Genomic DNA, 19,720 nt, shown 5'->3' with positions numbered 1-19,720 from the left:
CTATTGTGAATCTGGTGGTTCTGCACATTTTGCCTAAGTGAATGATTCATGATGTCAAGAGAGTTTTAAACTGCTGTAGCTGGTTGCAAACAGCTGTGCCGTGTCCAAACCTGCAGCTAGGAGCAACTCAGAGAAACAAATGTGTGACTGAATGAGCATATGCTCAGTGGGGCCGTGTGCTCTGTAACCAAACAAGGTTTGACTAAAAGCAACAGTTATCTTACTGACAACTAACCACAGGCTAGTCTACTTTATTTCACACAGTAAAGAGGACATTCAAATATCCATATCCTATAACCTTAGGCTGATAGCAACTGTTCTACTGTGAGCAGGAGCAGCTGTCTGAACTAACAAAAACAATGGGAAACATTGGAGACATCCTGGACACTGCAGGTTTGATGCTGTGACAAATGGTGGAGCTCATGCACCAGTGTGAATGTTCCAAATCCTAAAACAATGTCTATGTGTATTGATTTTATGATCCATTCATTTATTCATTCATTCATGTATTCATTCTGTCTGCTCAACTGAATGACGCTACAGGCTGAGGCCAAACACAATCACTCCTTGATCACAGACGAAAACAAAACCGCAGAAAATAGAAATGAATTATTATTATTTTAAGCTGACGTGGACCATGACTTTCTGAAAACATACACACGTACACATAAACACCATTTATACAATGATGTGTATGCATTTGCACGCACAAACAGTAACACACACACACACACACCCATCCACTCATATACACATAAACACGTCTGAATGTGACAGCAGGCTCTGCTGAAGAGATGACACTTCATTGTAAACAGAAAATGAGACAGGAAGCCTTAAAGACGAGCGCCCCCCTCCTTTAAATCTCTCTAACTGTCACCAAGTGACTCAGGCTTCAAACAGAATGCGCTATTACTGTCAACAGGCCTATGGATGGAAAACAATGGCTCCACCGAGAAACACAAGATCGATCCCCATGTGATGATGAGCTCTCATATGTACTTATGAGAAGATAAGTACAAATGTGCCAACACAGAATGCAGGCATTTAGAGGATGTCTTTCTGAGCCAGACATTTGTTTATATCTTCCATTTGTGCAGAAGTGATGCATAACAGAATAGCAACAGGAGACTTATATACTTTGGCTGAAAACTATTTCAACTAAATTGTGCAGCTAAGATAAAACTATGAATATAAGGGATATAGACTGGTGCATCTGTGTGTGTGTTCAGCAGGAGAACAGAAAGCTTTGAGCATAAGCAAGTTTGAATAAAGAAATGACAGTCTGCTCCTCCAAGTAATAAAAAATTTAACAAAATGCACAGATCTTCCACTCAGGATGGATTTGCTGCTGCAGTCAGAGCTGGTCAGATGTTCGCAGCGGTGCTAATTGAAAGCTCTGTCACAAACACTGTAGAAACAACACAGGTGTATTGATCTATGAATCTATAAAATCTATATCTATGTGTTCTATCTCAGGTTTGTACAAGTATGGCGGTGGCTGCAGAACACTTCCCCTACAAATGTACAAACTTTAAGTAGAAGTTTTGTTGAATGCATCAAGGGTTCCCACTTTGTTGTTGGGCCATGGGTGGAAAACTAATAAAGGATAAGAAAACATGGAGCTGTAGCAGATGATGAGGTTAAAAGAAGGACAGGATGGTTTTTTTCATGCAGGCTTCATGCATCGACTCGTCTCATCCCCTATAAGCAGGTTGATGACCCAGGAGGGAAAAAAAAACATGTTCATTTCCACCAGGACTTCCAAAGCACAAATACAGAGGCACACAGAGATCAACCCTGATGTTATCCTTTCATGGCTCATTTTAAATGTACATTTCAAAGGGCAGGTAAAAATCTGCCCACATGTAATTATGTGGAATTACTTAATGGAATTAATCGCCTCTACCTGAGTTGGACATTGAATGTTATGCATGCATGCCTGTGTCACATTGAAAAGTAGCAACGATCAACATACAGAAAAGAGTTTTATGTGGTTTTCTGTATGTGAACCTTTGTCAACTGAAGTCCTACATCATTTAAAAATATAATTATAATAATTTGCACCAGATGCAATTAGACTACATGTGGTATGGTTGCTAGCTTTCAAACTTTGAATTGGCCAGTGTGACAAATGGTACACTTATATGAGAGTATCCATTAATAGCAGCTGTAATAAAGAGACAATGACAACCAATCGTTTAGTCGCAATTTTTAAACAGTTTTTTTTTCCCTCTGAGTCACTAGGCACTCATGCAGAGAGAGAGAAAACTGCTCTAAAATTGAATGACCATTGTTTGGTAATTTACAACCAAGGAGATCACACCATAGTTTAATAAAAAATCAGTCATCAAGCTCGATTTTTCAGCCCGGACATCATCTCTTTAGCACGCTCACTTTGAATCCATTAGAACAGATCAACTCAAAATGATAGGAACACTTTCATTCTTTTACACACATTAGAATACTAACGTTTCACAAAGGCGTATTCTCATTTGCTGTACTGCTACTACTGAAACCTACACGGGCACAGATAGAGCAAACTTATGTCAGGTTTGTTTGTGTAGTGCAATATCGATGACGACATCTCAAAGGGCTTTACAGGGCCCACGGCAACAACGCTTAACAACTCAGCACAGGCTCAAGCAAGGTAGACAGGGAAACACTCCCTACGCAATCCCTCCATCGCGGTCTGGGTCTGCCTCCGGCCACACAATGCTGCTTGGATCTCAGCCCAGTTAGACATTGGGCAGGATAGATAGGGGATCACCGCCCACAGCAATCCTCACTGTACATCTGGAATGAGGTTTGGGTTACATCTTGGCTGGGTGAGAGTTGGGGTTGAGACTGAGTACATAGTCTCACAATGCTGTGCAATCTTGCCCCAAGCTCTAAGACAGCTCTCTTTTGCCCCAGAGACCCTTCCATGTGGGATTTGCATTAAATACTACAGGGACGAGGCCAACAGGCATCCCCATCACATGCTACAACTAGCTCTTTCCACATCCAAGCAGCCCTGTGGAAGCTTCTTCCAGCTTCTTGACCTTGTCCCTAGGCATTAGTTATTTTGTCTGCTTGTCTTATTTTATTGGTCCGTACACTGAGCTCGTGATCATGTGAGCTGCTCCGTGAGGCTCTACTCCTTTCTCACCCTGACTGTCAGGTAAAATAACCACATCACACATGCGTTACATCTTACCCTCGCTTGTGAGCAACAAAGAACAAAGGTGAATCCCTCTCTCTCTCTCTGACTCTATCGTTTTGTGCCACTTGCTAGAGTGCAATGGGCTCAGATTTGAAGGATGCTGAACCTTCACCTGTACATGCTGCGTCAACAGAGTAGATAGAAACCAGCAGTGCTGCCATTACAGTCTGAATTCCCCAAGTCACATAGCCAATCCACCCCAGGCCATTCCATGATGATGAATGTTTTTCTGTCCCCTGATGCACATTTAAACATTGTTTATACAGTACAGTACATCACAATCTTGACCTCTTGCAGAGACCACTTTTATGTAATAAAATATGCCACCGATATTTACATGTGAAATGACAGAGCTGGTCCTTGTGAACATGTATGATGAAGGCTCTCCCAATGTAAATGAATACATGATATGCACCAAGCCTTAGAAAAACCTTTGGTTAATATTCCATGCAATATACATATGTGACTGGCATGGACTGATCAGCTTTTAGCAAACGTGTGGTGGGTTTGAGCAGAGGAATAAAAAGTAGCTGTAGTGAAAATGAAATTCTATCTCGCTGCGTTGTCCTGGTTGCCCCGACTTGCAAGTTCTTTCCGCTCCTCCACTGTGAAATTTTCTTCAGATTGAAAAGTAATACAATTCCACAAATCTGGAAAACTGCATTTGTTATCCCCTTGTTAAAAGGTGGAGAGCCTTTGGTGATAAAGAATTACATGCTTATTTCCAAGTTATCTGTCCTAGTCAAACGGTGCTTGAAACCCTTGTTCCTGAACAAATCAAGAAGTATCAATGTAACTTTTGGACATTTTGCCTGTCTGCAGAGGGATTCCCCAGGGGTCAGCTTTAGGCCCCTTGTTATTTACTATTGATATCAATAGTGTGGGACAAAATGCAAATCTCAATTTTTGTATGGATGATACTGTTATTTGTTATTGTCCTGAGAGTCTTACTGAAGCTTTTGAATACCTGCAATCTGCTTTAAATTCTATCCAGCAAAACTTCTGCAAATTGAAGATTGTGTTGAACGCTAGTAAAACTAAGCTGATGGTATTCACAAAAAGCAAGCAAAAGCCTCTGACCCTACCAAAAACCCTGTTACCCTTCAGGCTAAGGAAATCAAGATGCATGCTCGGGCCAGCAGATGAGCCTGGGGCATTGGTAGACAGATTCATTGGTTATATTGCATCTGTAAAGCTATTTTAGGTTCGCTCCTTCCCCTTCTTTGAGCATATTTCAAAGCAAAAAATTCTGGAAAACAGTTTACGGTCTCAAGACTTCTCTCTTTGTCTGAAACAATATGAGATTAGTTTTTGAAATTGACAAATTGGTCTGCCTTGGTGGTTTTTCTTGATAAAAAGAAAGGTTAATAAATAAATCAAAGCATATTTGTCTCAGCTCGACCGTGTCTCCAGCTATTTGACTTTGACTCTCCCTTTCCCCTATGTCTCCTGGTTTTCTCCCTGTCTGTCTGTGTGTGTGAAGGAGGTGTGGAGCCTTCCACCCCGGGCACTCTCAGGCTTCCTCCTGATTACAGCTCATTCATCTCACCTGCCCAGCCTGCATACATGCCTGCCATCAACCCAACAGCATATTTGCTCCTTTTTTTCCATCCACTCATTGCCAGATCGTCTAGTGATTCTACCAGCTCTCCAGCGTTGCCTTGTTACCTTGCCTAGTCTTGATTTCTGTGTTCAGACCTAGTTTGTGTCCTTGACCTCAAGCTGTTTCCTGGGTATTTCATCCCTGCCTGTCTCAACTACATGACTTTGCCCATGCCAGTATAATGCTGTTTTGGAATAACCTCTACCTGTCTACAATTTGGATTCAAGCCAGTTGCAATATTCTTTTATTAAAAATGTGACTTAAAAAAAGCATACATGCAGATCATTAAGAGGTTAATTAAGGCTTGTTTATTTTCCCCCAATTAAATCATCTAACACATGAAAAGTGGAAATGGAAATGATATTTATGTTGTTGAATTCCATTAATTAACGGATGTGATTTTATAAAAAAAAAGTGATAATTGTAACAGCCCTGACAGAGGTGAAAAGTGTGTTTGACACAAGGTATGAGTGGTGAATTTCTCCACACAACCCCAGTCAGCAAGACAGATGGGGCAGAGTGTGACAAAGACTGTAATCTGCAGCTGCAATCAGAGGTTAAATTGGGTCGGAACGAGCCGGTGCAGTCGTGTGGTTTATCCACTGTAATGCTGCACGGTGGATTGAACTTAAACATCCTGATCTCGAGCTATAGGTCCCATTATGACCCAGCAGTTATATTACATCATAGATTGGTTATCATCCAATTTATGTTGAAATTGCTGTACTTTTGACTTGAACATATGGATGTCCCAAAAAATGCTTCTGGGAAAGCAGAAGTGTTAGGTGAGCGTCCTTAGTATTCCATGCCAGGTAACGATCCACGGAAAAACAAGCACCTGTCTTGCATCAATCTCTCTCTCACACACACACACACACACACACACGGGCGCGCTCACCTCCCAATATACACGCCATATGGCAGAAAAGGAGGTGGGCAGGGTGGATGTGTTTGACAGAACAGGGCAAGAGTGGATGGAGCAGACATTCAAGATGTTAACAGAATCTTGACTGTCACAGTTGCTGACAGGCTGTCGAGGACAAAACTGCTGCAATTCAAGAAGAGATTGCATATTACCACTTAGTGTCTCAACATTTTGGTGGCAAGAACTTGTGGGAGTTGTGATGAAATCGGATTAGCTCGTAAAATTACAGATCCAATTTGTGTGTGTGTGTGTGTGTGGGGATCTGCAAGCTTTGCTTTGACGCTCTGTTAGCTTTCTGTTTGGGAATGCCGTAATAGATTTATAATGAGCCCTTTATTAAGATTCATATTTTTTTGGAAACTTTGTTAATTTTGGTGTGGAGTGTTTCATGAATAGATTATCCATTATGCAAATGTGGGAATACTGTTGTTAACACAGTAAAGAGGCTTACAAATGAGGGAACATGGTGGTGTTGTCTGCTCTTACCAACATGTTATGATGATCTTGAATTAGGGTTAAACATTCTTAACCCCCGCAGTGCAGCAGCACCGAAATCCATTAGCGAGCTAATTCCGTACACATGTAACTGCATGGGTGCTTAGGTTACAACTTCCAATATTCACTTTTCAGATTACATATGCTGCTGGATCAGACGAACGCACACACATTTGACCAAGTTACTTCTGGAATGTGTCTCCAACCACTTCCTGGAGCAGCCGAGCAAGCGTCCAATGCGGAGGGTAAACTGTAAACACTTGGCCTTTTTGGAAAGCTGGAGCCCAAGACACATGAAGTAACCAAGTGTTCATTTCCTCACAGAGTGATGATCTGCCCAACCGAGCTGAAATCGAGCGTGACATTTTGAATCCCGGCCCGAGCACAACACGTCTCTGAGGAATAATGTCCGTATCCAAGTTTGGACAGAGATATCAAGCTGGAACGAATAACACCCATCACTACACAGTTGTTTTCACCTGCTCGACACCGCTGACCCCCTCTTTGCAAGGCGATCCAACCAACCAGTGGGAGTTGTGAGACCAGTGACAAGTCTCAGTCAGTACCCTTGGTGTTGGTTTCACGTACTTTGAATCCCTTTATTATAGCGATGCGGCAAATCTTAAGTGACTACCTCATTAACAGCTTACTTACAGTTTACTTTACAGCCCTGTTGCTACACAGTCTGTTTGGCATTGTGGCAGCTGTAGCTCATTATTTTCATGATGCCACTCTTCCTCTCCGTCTCTCGCACCAACTTTCGCGCTCACTCAACCGTGTGAAGAGAGGATGAGCTTTCTCCAAATGTCACGTGGGTTGAGCCAGTCACTTCTGGCCGTGGCTAGAACGAGCGGAAAAGTCGTCTGGCGGGCACGAGGCCAAGGCGGCGGCTGAGGTATAGGTCAGAGCGGAGAGCAAGAGTAGTAGCGGTATGAGCGGTGTAAATATAAACGTTTGGCGACCTGGAGACTACAGCAGATGTTTGGCAGATGTACGCTTGTAAGTTCACTTTCAATGGCCAATTCTGATCGTATCAACAAGGAGCCCTTGTCTACCCCTCGGGATAAAGTCAGGAGGGCATTAGTGAGAACAACCTCCGATATCCATAGCAAAGGTTATTACACGGCACTACAACAGGGGCCGCACAGACCTTGTTAGTGGGCACTTAACCATCTGTACACAAACCTCCATAAGAACACGCTGGAATACTTTTCACACAGCTGCGCCTCATTTGCATATTGACCTCTACAAACTAAAGTGTCCTTTCAAACCCGTTCAAGCATACACACAGCATTCATAAAACACTCCACCTCTTTAAACCGTGACCCCATGAGAGATGTGCTGTCACAAAATATTCAGAGCAAAGGATAAATCCTGAATATAGAATATCAAAGACTCCCATCTGTCCACTTCTCCCCTTCCAACATTACAACCCCCCCTTGCAGGCTTAATATCGCTCTGTTTTGATGTCAAAGAAAGGACATGTCCTGCAAATCAATTCATTTGGTCTGACTGAAGAGACCAGAAAATGAACAGGTCACCCAGGAGTCCCACTGATGGATAACAAACCTTGTCAATGAGGTGTGAGCAGAATGCAGCAACTCCACTGTGTATGTATACTGCAGCAGAGGGTTGCAACACAGCTGCACTTAAAAGCCGTACAAACGCATGAAACGCGAAGGCCTCCAATTTCCAGGTGGCGTCAATCGGTGAGACCATCGACTTTTTACAAGTTTGGTGAAAATTGGAAATGAGGCGGAGGAAGGGTGAGCGCGACAGTAGAAGAGAAGCATGTATTGTGGACAAGGTGGATTTAGCGCAGCCTTAAATAATGTTCAGCCACGTGAACTCCTCTAATTCCCTTTACAAGCAGCCGAGTGTTTAATGAGCGGAGAGGAGCGATTGCGGACTTCTTTGCGGGGAAAAAAAACATCCATTAATCTCCGAGAAGCAGAGCGCCAAAGCACAAACACGCAGCACAACGCTTGTCAACATACAAATCCAAACAGTAATATAGAATATGATTAGAAAGGCAGATGCGTATTGAATTTGACGCACGCTGAGAGAGGAATTCATGCCTGTGTGTATTGTTGTTACAAGACCTAAATAATTAATAAAGGCATCTGTGCATAAATTACTAGTAGGTAATTCGTCAGATTGGAAGAGGAAGATGGTACACAGGTGAGAAGAGGCGCCGTGAGTAGGTGGCATCAAATAATACGACGTGCACCAGTAAGGATTTTGTGCTGCTGCTGAGCCTGTGCACATAATTACAGGCCTTAGATGCAAATCACTGCTTAGACTCGGCAAAGTTCTTCGCCGGACTTCACTGTGCGCCCGAGTAAACATGGACCCGTACACAACACCAGCAGCAGTATGAGTGGTATGTGTTTTCTACATTTTACACAGATCCTGTCAACAACCTTTATCTGCATCTCCTGTCATGAGTAGCCTAGAGTCTGGGAACAATGCGGTACGATACATTCCTGTCCAGACGTGTGCAGAGACAAAAGTGACTTGATAACAATGCAGGTGGATGATGAGGCTAGAATTTGTTGGTTTTGGCTGCGACTCCATACAGAAATCAAAAACGCATTATCCTAATGTGAGTCAAGGTTGAACTGTAAATGGGCAAGCGTGGAGAAAACAGATGAGTAACAAATAAATAAAAATTCAACCAATCACTCAACATCTCCCTCATCTACTCTGCCAGACGCCTCAGCAAGCCTTACCTGGTTCTTCAGGTCCAGTTTGGGACACGGTCGGCCTCCGTTGAAGGCTTTCTCCCTGAGCCACTTGGACCTGATCTGAAACCCGCCGCCGCAGGTCGAGCTGCAGGCCGACCAGGCCGACCAATCGCTGAGCTTACAGTCGAGCGGACAGGGGATATGACAATCCTCCACCATGTAGCCTGCGATGGACCGTTGGCAAACAAGATAGAGGAGTATGAGATATACAAGTCAGGGAGGAGAACCTGCATAATCTAATCTAACTAATGAGTGTCTTCTATTCCAACATAGAGCCAACAGCACACTTGCTAATTACTGAGACCTACCTGAATCTGCACAGAGCACGGGGTTAACTGGATGTGCTTGCAGGTCGATGCAGGCGACAGCTTTGTAGCGTAGACCCTGGCCACACTCCTTTACCTCCCGGTGGCCCATCCAGCTTTGCAGGGACGCGGGGGCCAAGAGTTCAGGGAGGATGCAAGTGGACCAGTTGCCATAGGGTTGGGACAAATACTCGTCGCAGGGACACGCCTCTGTCTCCTCCAGCGGGTACGACTCAGGGTTGAGGCAATGCTCCTTCTTCTTACTGCGACCTGAGTGCGAGATGGCAGAGGAGATGGAGAGGCTACGGTGCACTGGGCGGGTGATAAGAAGTTAATCAGAAAGGGCTCGAAGCTAAGTCGTCATACAGATTCATAGACACTCCTCAGAGGTGCTGAACACTCAAACAGACAGAGTTGAAAAAAACAATTACATAGCAAGAAATGAAGTCTGATCAAAGCACATTACAAATTACAATGACTTACTTGTTTTATCTATCTTGTTTCTGTTTACATCTGTGTAATGTCACTAAACTATAAGACACAAAGCTTATATTGTGGTTGTTCTTCTGTCATTAGCAGCGAGGTGTAGTGTGTAAACAAAGCGCACAGTTCAGGAGATTCTTTTCTTAAACAAATTGAAACAGCATTGGTGTATTTTTTACATTACATTACGATCATTTGGCAGACGCTTTTATCCAAAGCAACTTACATTACATTACATTACCACCCTTCGCAGAGGGGGGAGCAATTGAGGGTTCAGTGCCTTGCTCAGGGGCACATCGGCAGGGGCTCGAACCGGCGACCCTCCGGTTCCCAAGCGGAAGCTCTAAGCTCTACCCACTGAGCCACTGCCTAACCCTATTTTCATCCTTTTGTGTGTCATCAGCAAACAAATAAGTTATCTGGCAGCAGACATGGTGCGGCAACATTAAAGACCAGGGTTGGCTCCAAACTGTCTCTCTCTATATTCACTCCCAATATAGATTCATTCCCTTTCTTGTCTTTTTTTGGTACATGACTGCTTCTTCTTACAGTGTGGTTGCCATTTACTATTGATGATCCACAGACATCCCATGGTGCAAGAATTTGACAATTGAGTGGAGGCCACAGAGCAAAGATGGGAAAAGCTCCCGTCTGTGATCTGTGATACCCGGCTCAGAAGGGATTTAGGATACATGTATTGATATATTGTATCTTCTTTAGTAACTACACTGCTCTCCAAAGCATTATTAGACAGTTAGTTAGTCTGTTTCGGGACCAGTATTCTTTTTTTCTGCATGAATTTTGAATATATCCATGAACACGACATCAGGTTTCACTGTTATGATGAGATGAACATCGATTTCCTAAAGTAAAATCTGGATAAATATGCTTTAGTCCTCTCAACCTCCGATATACCAGCACAGAACAAAATGACCTTAAATGGAAAGCTCCTTTTGTAGTGTTTAAGCTTTCAATTTAAAAGTTTTAAAATGTCAATTTAAACCAGAAAACCCCAAATATAGTTTCTATCTCCTCCATCTAATGAGGACAAAAATGACCTCATTTCCCACTAAAGACCCGTGTTTGAGTGGGATATAACAGCTAAACTCTCGACGGGTTGAACTTTGTGGTATCTATGATTAGCCCTGTCCATTATATCTGATGGATATTAATAGATGAGAATGAGCAGGGATGTAGAAGAGCAGCTGGGACGAGCATGTTCCTCTCAGGCGCAGCCATTTTCAGGATCAGGACAAGTAACAGACACAACCTGTCAAGCTGTCCACCAACTGCTCAAAAATGTTTCCCTATGATTGATGGCCTGCCGTTCTGTTTTGCAACAATGAACCAAATTAATGATGTCTGCTGCTCACAACAGCTATAAATATCCTGCACTCCCTCATTGTTATTAGCATTATGTTCAGAAAATAACAATAACCCCATTAATGTGTCATTTATCTTCATGTCATTGTTAACCAAATAAGCGTGTGTGCGTCATGATTGAAAGCTACATTTTCATTTGGTTTGTATGTGATAAGGATAAAGACAATTCAAGCTTATGGAACACATGAAAGAGATTTATACATCTATTCATGGAAGATGGTGGATGGAAAATAAAAAAATCATAGTCTCCTAGATTTGTTTTCTTGTCAAAATGACAAAGGCACAATCATTGTTAAGACACTTTACCTCTCAGTTGAATCATCATACGTGTTTAAGGTGAGAATCCCCAACTTTTAGATGTGATTCGGTTGTTTTTTGGTTTATTTTCACACTCAATTCATCAAAATCACAGCGGACTTGACATTCCTCATGAAAATGCCACAGGTCGTTGACTTGATTTGTTTGATGATGTCAACGTATGACATCGCCTCTTTAATGTATGCATGCAATCATGGAAATTGCGGTTATTATCCTGATCCACCGATAGATGTCAATAATACGACAGAAAAAACTACAAAACTAAGAATCATTCTTATTAAAGAAGAAATAAATCAGGAAAATTCAACCAATTATGAAATAAATGAAAAAGAAAACCAGTTATTTGTGCAAATAATGTTTTCTGTTCTCCATTACAACTGCAGTCAACCACAAAACTACTATAACATCAATATCAAACTGGGCAAAATGATCAGAAACAGTTTCACACCAGCAGGCATCTGAGCCTCTAGAAGAGAAACAACTAAGGCAGAACTTCAGTGTGAAAAGCAAATGTTATTGTTTTTATGTTAATATCATTTTGAAGGTGGTTATTTTCTTGGTGTTCTGTTTAAATTAATCCTGTCGGTCCCAAATCAACGGAGCCAATCGACAGCTTGTACACCGTGTCTCCAGCTCCAGCCCAAATGGGGCTCTAATGAATTATGCTCCCCAAAGAATAAACAAATTACTCTTTAATTATCACAATTAAAGGAAACGCCATGCTTCTCTGCAGTACAATAAAAGCGCAAACATGATTCCTTAAACTGAGCCAGATGGAGTAAAAAGGTACAGAGGACCACACACACCACACCAGCACCTTCCTCCCTCTTCCTCCTCTGCCTGTCCAGTGAGCTGTACCATCTGTTTCTGCTCGCACAAGTGACTGCAAACACCACTCAGAGTTGGAGCTCCCTGCAATTCACCAGCAATCTGTTCACTTTACACCACTGCTGGTGGCTGAATGCGGCGTGCCAGACTGACTTCACTTTACTTTGACAACTACATCAGCGGCACAAGCAACTCAACATTGCCTCGTTCAAATGAATCGCACAATAGAATAAATATAAGATGATTTATCTACGGAATCTTGGAATAACTGCTGGACTTGGTGTGTTTAGAAATGCATTGATTCTGAGACATTTTGCAGATATGAGCAGGCGTCAGATCCAGCCTGGACTGTTTATATGCAGCGGTGCAGAGTGACTTCTGAGTAAGCTGATATATCTCAAATGAAAGTGTGTATCTGAAACTAAATCAGCTCAGATACGGCCGGACTGACAGTTTGGCTATACGGTGATTCCCATTATCAGCTCAGTGTTTGCTGAGTGCGCGTATCTGTCCTGGCTGATTCAATCCTTAAGCGGTTGAGTTATACATTGACGCGGTGCTAATGACTTGTCGAGGTGCCCGAGGTGACGCATCTCAATACTTACTGGGGACTTTACCGACTTACTTACATATAACTTTGACTCAACTTTCAGATTCTGACAGAATTCTACGTAATGATGTGAGCAACTCCACAGCGGCGCCCCTAGAGGATTCATTATGCAGATATTTAATCCAGTGACAAAGGTAACAACAGCTGTTACCATAGTGACAGTACACCAAACTGTGGGGCGGCTGTGGTAGACATAGCAATGATTAACTACTGGAAGAATCTCTCCCTCACACTGATACACAGACCTGGTTGCTGCAGACTCACATGCACTTTGGACGATTTGGGCTTCTTGGATCATAAAGTGGTCTCAGAAATAAATATTGGAGATGGAAATATGAAATCAGACAAAATGAAGAAGAACACATTTGTTTTTGTGGAAAAGGAATCAAAACAAATCAAATAAACTGCCAAAAGTAGACGGGAGTGCAACATAATCACTGGACTGGCAGGGCTACAACAGCTCTTATTTGAAATTTGTTATCCTGGGTTGAACGATACACAGAAGAAGAAGGACAAACATCTGGGCAGTATTTACATGCTGAGTGGCTCAATGATGAATCTGGATATTGGAGCTATAACCATCTGTCTACTGTCAACCTCTGCAGGAAACAAATGCAGAGCCGCCAGACACGTCATCCCCCCCACATGTAACATCTGAATACATAGACAGTGAACATGGCCAATAAAGGTGTGTGTGTGTGAGTGTGTGTGTGTGTGTGTGTGTGTGTGTGTGTGTGTGTGAGCGTAAGTGTGTGTTGTGCTTTTCATTCCCCCGAATCATCTCTGTTGTCGTTTACCCCAGAAGATGGTTACAGCTTGTTGAACATTTTGGATATTATATACAACATAAAGACAATCTATTACACCGGACAGGTACAAGTAAAGCTTTTAGTTCATTGTAAACACTAGAGCGAGTAGCAAGTACTAAAGTCGGGATGAAAGAGTTGAATTACAGAACTAATGTAGCCGTAATGACCGAACAGACACGAGCGCACACTCTTTCCAAACACACACAGCACTGAGCCAAGGTTGATTTCATGTCTTGGATGTCTGGGAGCGTTACAGAAGTCGACAGGCTCTGCTTACTGCAGCCCCTCTGGCATCCCATCAAATATTGATGAAGACAAATAGTATCCAGCCTCTTCTGCAACCGCTGCATGTAATTCAGGCTTTGCCGTCTGTACCGTAATAAGGAATTGCAAATTAACGTGGCCTAACTAACCCGGCTTAGTTCTGTTATTAATGCCTAAACTCCTGCCAACTTAGCTCAGATGTGTAGAAGGAATCATTGAAAGGCAGCTGTTCACTGGAAAATCTTCAAGTGAATGAAATGATATTTTCAAAGATAGTCTGTAAAAGAACAAACTATCCAAAACGAGACAATGCACACACACCTCAGTGAGTAGCTGCCAGTGAGAGTAAGATACAGAGCAGCCGGTGGGACGCATTACTTGTTCCTCATGTCAAGAGTTTACACCGAGTGTCTCTGGATTGTTTAATGACTTGAGAACACTTGACCTGAGAGGACAATCAATTCCCTCCAGCCGTCAGTCCGTTACAGGCTTTTGAGTAATATTTGTGTCTGGCGATGTGTGAAGAGAAACGGCGGCTTTACCTGTTAGCGAGCGTTTGCGACTCCGCGAGCTGCCGCATCCGGCGCATTCGGTGAATTTGGACCACGTTGTCAGAGTGCAGTCATCCCTGCAAGCCACCCGGCACTGTCTGATCTGAGGGGGCACGCTGCCAGCCCATCGCAGGCACTCGGTCGTACCGGCCAAGTCGCCGTCCTCCCCGAGGCAGCTGACTCCTGCAGACATAGAGGTGGACGAGGATGTCACTCCACTTAAAAGGCCGGCGCTTTTATCAACTGTTTCTTTTTTTTGGCGGGATGCAGGATTTAGCAACATCAACACCACAGCTCCTCTGTAGATGGATTAGGGTAATTTTGTGCTGGAGTTCAGAGTAAGCTTTGGTGGAGTCTGTACGTGTGGCATATTGAGCAGTTTTCACCTTCAGGATCAACTAAAATGCTAATGCAAGCATTGAAACAGAAGGCCAGATCAATGCGAGTGCTGACTCAGATCTGTTTGAACTGGACGGTAAAATGAGGTAGACACATGAAAAAAGGCAAAGAATTTACTCTAAGCAACACAATTTTACCCCAAAGAATGATACAAAGTCTGTCCGTCAGTCAGTCGGCAGCAAGATGCATCATTACTTGACTCTTTCATAGAACCGCGGCTTGTCTGACATATTGCACGGGAGGTAACAGCATGAACGAATGCCGATTATGCTCTGAAAGGAGGATTTGAGTTGATAAATATTCTGCAAGAAGCCACGGCGATCCCGCTGGTATTCTGCTGACGGCAAAACACACACAAAGAGACAAAAGCACAAACATTTTGCGAAATATGCTCCCAAAACATGTGGCAGAAGCCCAGACTGCACAGAAGAAGGTAGAAGAGAAGTGAGAGGATATAAGCAGAGAGCGCCGTGTTGCTCTGGGGAGTGATGAGCTTCTAAAAGTCAGGTATTCTCTATAAAACGGCCATTAATATGCAAATATATACAGCCAGGTGCTTCAAATTTAAATGTCGCTCTGTAGGTGTCTTTCATCTATAATTTTGTAATTCAGGGATTTCTTGCTGTGCAGAGAGGACACACATACATGACACAAAAGTACAGCAAACACACACACACGCAGAAGGGAATAGTCACGTCAAATTCGGAAAAGGAATGAACTCAGATTATGGAAAGAAGGGAATTAAATTCATTTGGGCAATAAAGAAATCAACAATGAATGCGTTGCGTTATCACAAGCTACATGTCTGCAAAGCTCAACAAAGAAGTTTGAGCCGCACAATATTATGCAATAGTACGCAAACTTAAATAGACTTAAAGACTGTGTGCCATTTAAGCAAAGAGTGAATAATGGGCTTAGGGCGCCTCGAGTGGCACACTGAATTCAGAGACTCTGCAAGTGAAGACATTTAAATGATAATAAATCAGCGCTCCTGCCCCGTGTGAGGAATCATCATCCTAATTGCCTAAGCTGACATTTCAGTTTTGAGGAAGATATCAGAGAAAGAGGAAAAAGCCTCTTGTTTATCCAGCAGCCAGATCGGAAAAACCCCTCATGGCTGTCACCATGTGTCTGATTAGTTTCCCTCTGTTCATATTCCTCTCACCTCCTACCGATCACTTGTCTCCTCTCCCCTAGCCTCCGTATTCCCTCATTTGTTCCAAGTGTATTTATACTCCCTGTTTTACTTTGTCCTTTGCCACTTCGTCTGGCGTCTCTCCTGTTTCCTTTCCTTGTATCGGCGCTCCTTGTTACCGCCTGTGCTGGTTTCCAGACGTGTTCCTGTATTCCTCAATGTTCCTCCAGCTGTTTCGCAAAGTTTGTGTAAGTTTCATGAAGTTTTTGTTCCTTTTGTGGGTTTACTTTTCTCCTGTTGTGTTCCTTGTACCCCGCCTGTCTCGGATTATAGTTTGCTTGCTCATTTTGATTTCGCCCTTCATGCACCTTAGACTATAAAGTTTTGTTAATTAGGATTGCTTCTGCCTTCATTTCCTGTGGCCTGCGTTTTCAGTCCTCCACCTTGCGCTCTCCAGTGCCTCCTCGTTAAATTTGTGACGCCGGCTTTATTCTACGGCGACCGTTGCCATGGTATTTCACGTATTCCTTCAGGGGCCCTCAGCATCTTTCAGGATTTACTGATCGACAAAACGTGCCTTTAACCCTTTGTCTATTGATTCCTATTTGACTTTTAAATTTTGCCCTCTGACAGAAACGGTTGAGTTTCTACACGCATGTGGGAAGGTCATTTACATTTAGTGCCTATTAAAAGGCACTGTGGAGGGGGAATGACGGCTATTATTAAAGGTTTTTACACAATATTCGCAATCAAAGCCACGAAACAATCCTTCCCTTACATCAACTGCTCGGCTTGGATGTTTGTCCCACTGGTGGAAGTAAAAGGGAAGTGATTCTCTAATACACTGTTACACTGATTAATGATGTGAGGCTCAGGTCCTCATTGACAAACCTGATTAAAGAGCAAGTATAAGAATTTAAAAACTGCTTTTACTTCATTTTTTTCCACACTGCAGCATGACTAATGGCTTCACTTCACTGGACCGCAACCAGTGACGATCCAGTCTTCTCATTCTCATCTTTCATTACTGACATTTTGAATTTGAACTGTGAGCCGTTCTGTGTATATTCTACATAATTATGTTTTTTTTTTGCTTCTGGTCACCTGAGGCCTTTCCTCTGTCCTCTGCTCTTCCTCGCTGACTATTTTTGTCACCGTGTCTCAGCCAACTGTCAGGGTACACCTTTAATTATACATTTACTTAGAAAGGTGAACATTTTCAGAGGCGGTTTCAAAGGACCTGGCGATGAAACGTCATGATGTCAGGTGTTTCTAAATGCATGGAGGGTGACGCTGCAGACTTGGAAAGCAAAGGAACACGCTCGCACAACCAACTTAACCCAGTCTTCTTCTTCTGATCCTTAAGCACACACAGAGACAAAAGAAGAGCTTTTAAATATGCAATTCACTCTGCATCAAAATGCGAGATGTTATTTTAAATGAAATAAAGACAGATCGGGCTCTCTTGGTGGTTTTACATCTCTACTAAAGGACTTGGAGAAAGAGAATTTCAGTTGTTTCTGTCTAAGTCAGATGAAGTGTTTGTGCTTGATTCATATTCAAATTTTTGTGGGTTTCCCCATTGTAGTGTGTTTGTTGTGCGAATGTGTTTTTGCGTTTTTTTACTCAATGTGAATCTCGGTTCTGCTGCTCATCTTGGCCAGGAGTCCTTGAAAACGAGTTCATAGCTATCAGTGGGACTTCCCTGCTAAAATAAAAGGTCGGTAAATTAAAATAATTCCAAATGATCAAGATCACGCAGAGTTTTCTCTTCTTTTGTGGGAAGTAGGGATCATTTCCAATCAACACTTGCTGCAGGATTAACAAATCAATATCTGACCTCCTGCCATGTCATGATGCACATTAGTTCTTGTTGCCTTGTGTGAACACGTAACTGGAACTGGAAGAAGCTTCCAACTGTCAGCTGTCCATTAAAATCAATTTATAGCCATTCTACCTATAAAAACTATGGGTTACTATAGCAACAATAAGTCTGCTTCCTGCGACCTTACTACTGTATTCTCATTATTATGTTCATTTCAGAACACCTTGTGCCTGCACACATCTTACAAAGCTTCATGTTGAGGACGTTTGTGACAAAGCTGAGATTGCGTCCCGTCATCTTTTTATATAGGCCGCGATTTCAATTTGTTTATGTCCCAGTTATACCATGAAGGGATGTTTTTCTGATGTTAGCCATGCATTTCTACGTCTGAAGTGACAGTAAAAGGATGGACATGCGTGCAGTTCTGCTGTTGGAATCTTTAAGGTGGCAGGATTTGGGTGTTCACACCGGGCATCCACTTCATAAAAGGAGCGCACAGGTAGGCCGGAGTTGGCGGAAGCAGCTTTTGACGAGACGAGACGCACGGCGTTCTGCACACCTCAGATAATCTGACATCAGTCACCCGGTTGCCGAGTGTTTGGATTGGTTTGCGGTGGTGCATCACATCCCGGGTGGCCTCAGACACTGCCAAGGCTCACCGTTTGGACACAGCAGGAGGAGAGAATCTCTCCGTCAGCCTGCTGCACATGAGAGGATTCGGCATCCGTCTGGGCCCGCTTCATAAAAGCTTGAGAGACGTTAGAAGCTCTCTTGTCATGCTCCACCTCACTCTGAACATGAAGCTCGACCCAAAGGGGTTTGCGCCCAGGGGTACTAATCTTTGTCTTGGTGGGAAACCTAAGACCGCAGCTCTTTAGATGATATGAAATAAATAACGATCATGACATCAAACATGTGTGAGACGATGGAAACAGAAGGCACAGCGACAGTCTTTATTCCTGCTATGATGACCTCTAACTCAAAATCAATAATGTGATCTTGCAGAGCGTATTTCAACACCCAGAATTATGTACAAAAAGAATGGATTTTATTTTGTTTTGGAGTAAAGTCTGTCTCCGTCTCTTGGGTCTTGTGGTTGTAGGACCAGGGAAGGAATGCTGCCTCTCTCTTGATTGCCCCCGCTAAAGGCTCAGGGTTCTCGCATCGAGATTATCGACTCCCAGGTAATACGTCTTGTCAGTGAGTTCCAATTTCTATTCCCTCGGGGCTGTCCACTCTTTACACTCGCATCCTGTCTGCGCTGTTCTCAATTGGACAAGGTACCGAGCGGGAGATTGGTGCAGGAGGTGGGAGAATAGCAGGCTGCGTGTTCTACACCCAGGATAAAAATCTATATTTAAACTACATCTACTGCCAACTCCAAAACTTGTACGGAAGCTGTTGAAATGTCACAGGTATTTAACTTAGCCACTTTTCTAATCATATTCAAATAAGGAGCTCCAAAGGTCAATGAGACTCGCTCTTAACCTGGCAACACTGCAGACATTTATGCCGTCTTCACCGCAGAAATAGAGCCATGGAATCCACCGGAGAAATGTCAGTCATAATTAGGCTGCAAAGTGAAAGTGAGCTGCAGCCGGAGCAGAAAAGCGGAAAAGTTCTCAAAGCGACACAATAAGCCGCTGGAAACTTCACTTGAATTGTATCAGTAAATTAAAGGGAAGTGGCAGTTTGGGGGAGGTATTGGGACATTTGCTCTCGTCTAAACGAGTCGGAAACGATCCAATTAGCACTTTTGCCTTTCTACCGATTCGGGCCAATGGCAATCGTCTCCGCGAGCCGGCTCGGAGAATAGAAGTACAATTCGTCAGCACTAT

The 19,720-nt window shown here is 43.1% G+C and overlaps 1 protein-coding gene across 1 annotated transcript in view; it reads right to left on the bottom strand.

The window, feature by feature from the left end:
* The window catches only part of thsd7ba (thrombospondin, type I, domain containing 7Ba), a 103,028-nt gene that overhangs the window by 21,745 nt on the left and 61,563 nt on the right, over positions 1-19,720 (bottom strand). The window contains exons 14-16 of the mRNA XM_076159068.1: positions 14,515-14,706; positions 9,281-9,547; positions 8,958-9,136 (exon numbers count right to left, since the gene is read on the bottom strand). Of these exons, the coding sequence (XP_076015183.1) occupies positions 8,958-9,136; positions 9,281-9,547; positions 14,515-14,706 (638 nt within the window). The remainder of the gene's footprint in view (positions 1-8,957; positions 9,137-9,280; positions 9,548-14,514; positions 14,707-19,720) is intronic.

Source organism: Genypterus blacodes, unplaced genomic scaffold (assembly GCF_046128005.1).
Source record: "Genypterus blacodes isolate CSIRO-AG114 ecotype Tasmania unplaced genomic scaffold, CSIRO-AGI_Gbla_v1 ptg000093l_1, whole genome shotgun sequence".
Taxonomy (NCBI): domain Eukaryota; kingdom Metazoa; phylum Chordata; class Actinopteri; order Ophidiiformes; family Ophidiidae; genus Genypterus; species Genypterus blacodes.
Note: the sequence above shows the minus strand (reverse complement) of the source record. Positions and strands in the feature narration are given on the sequence as shown.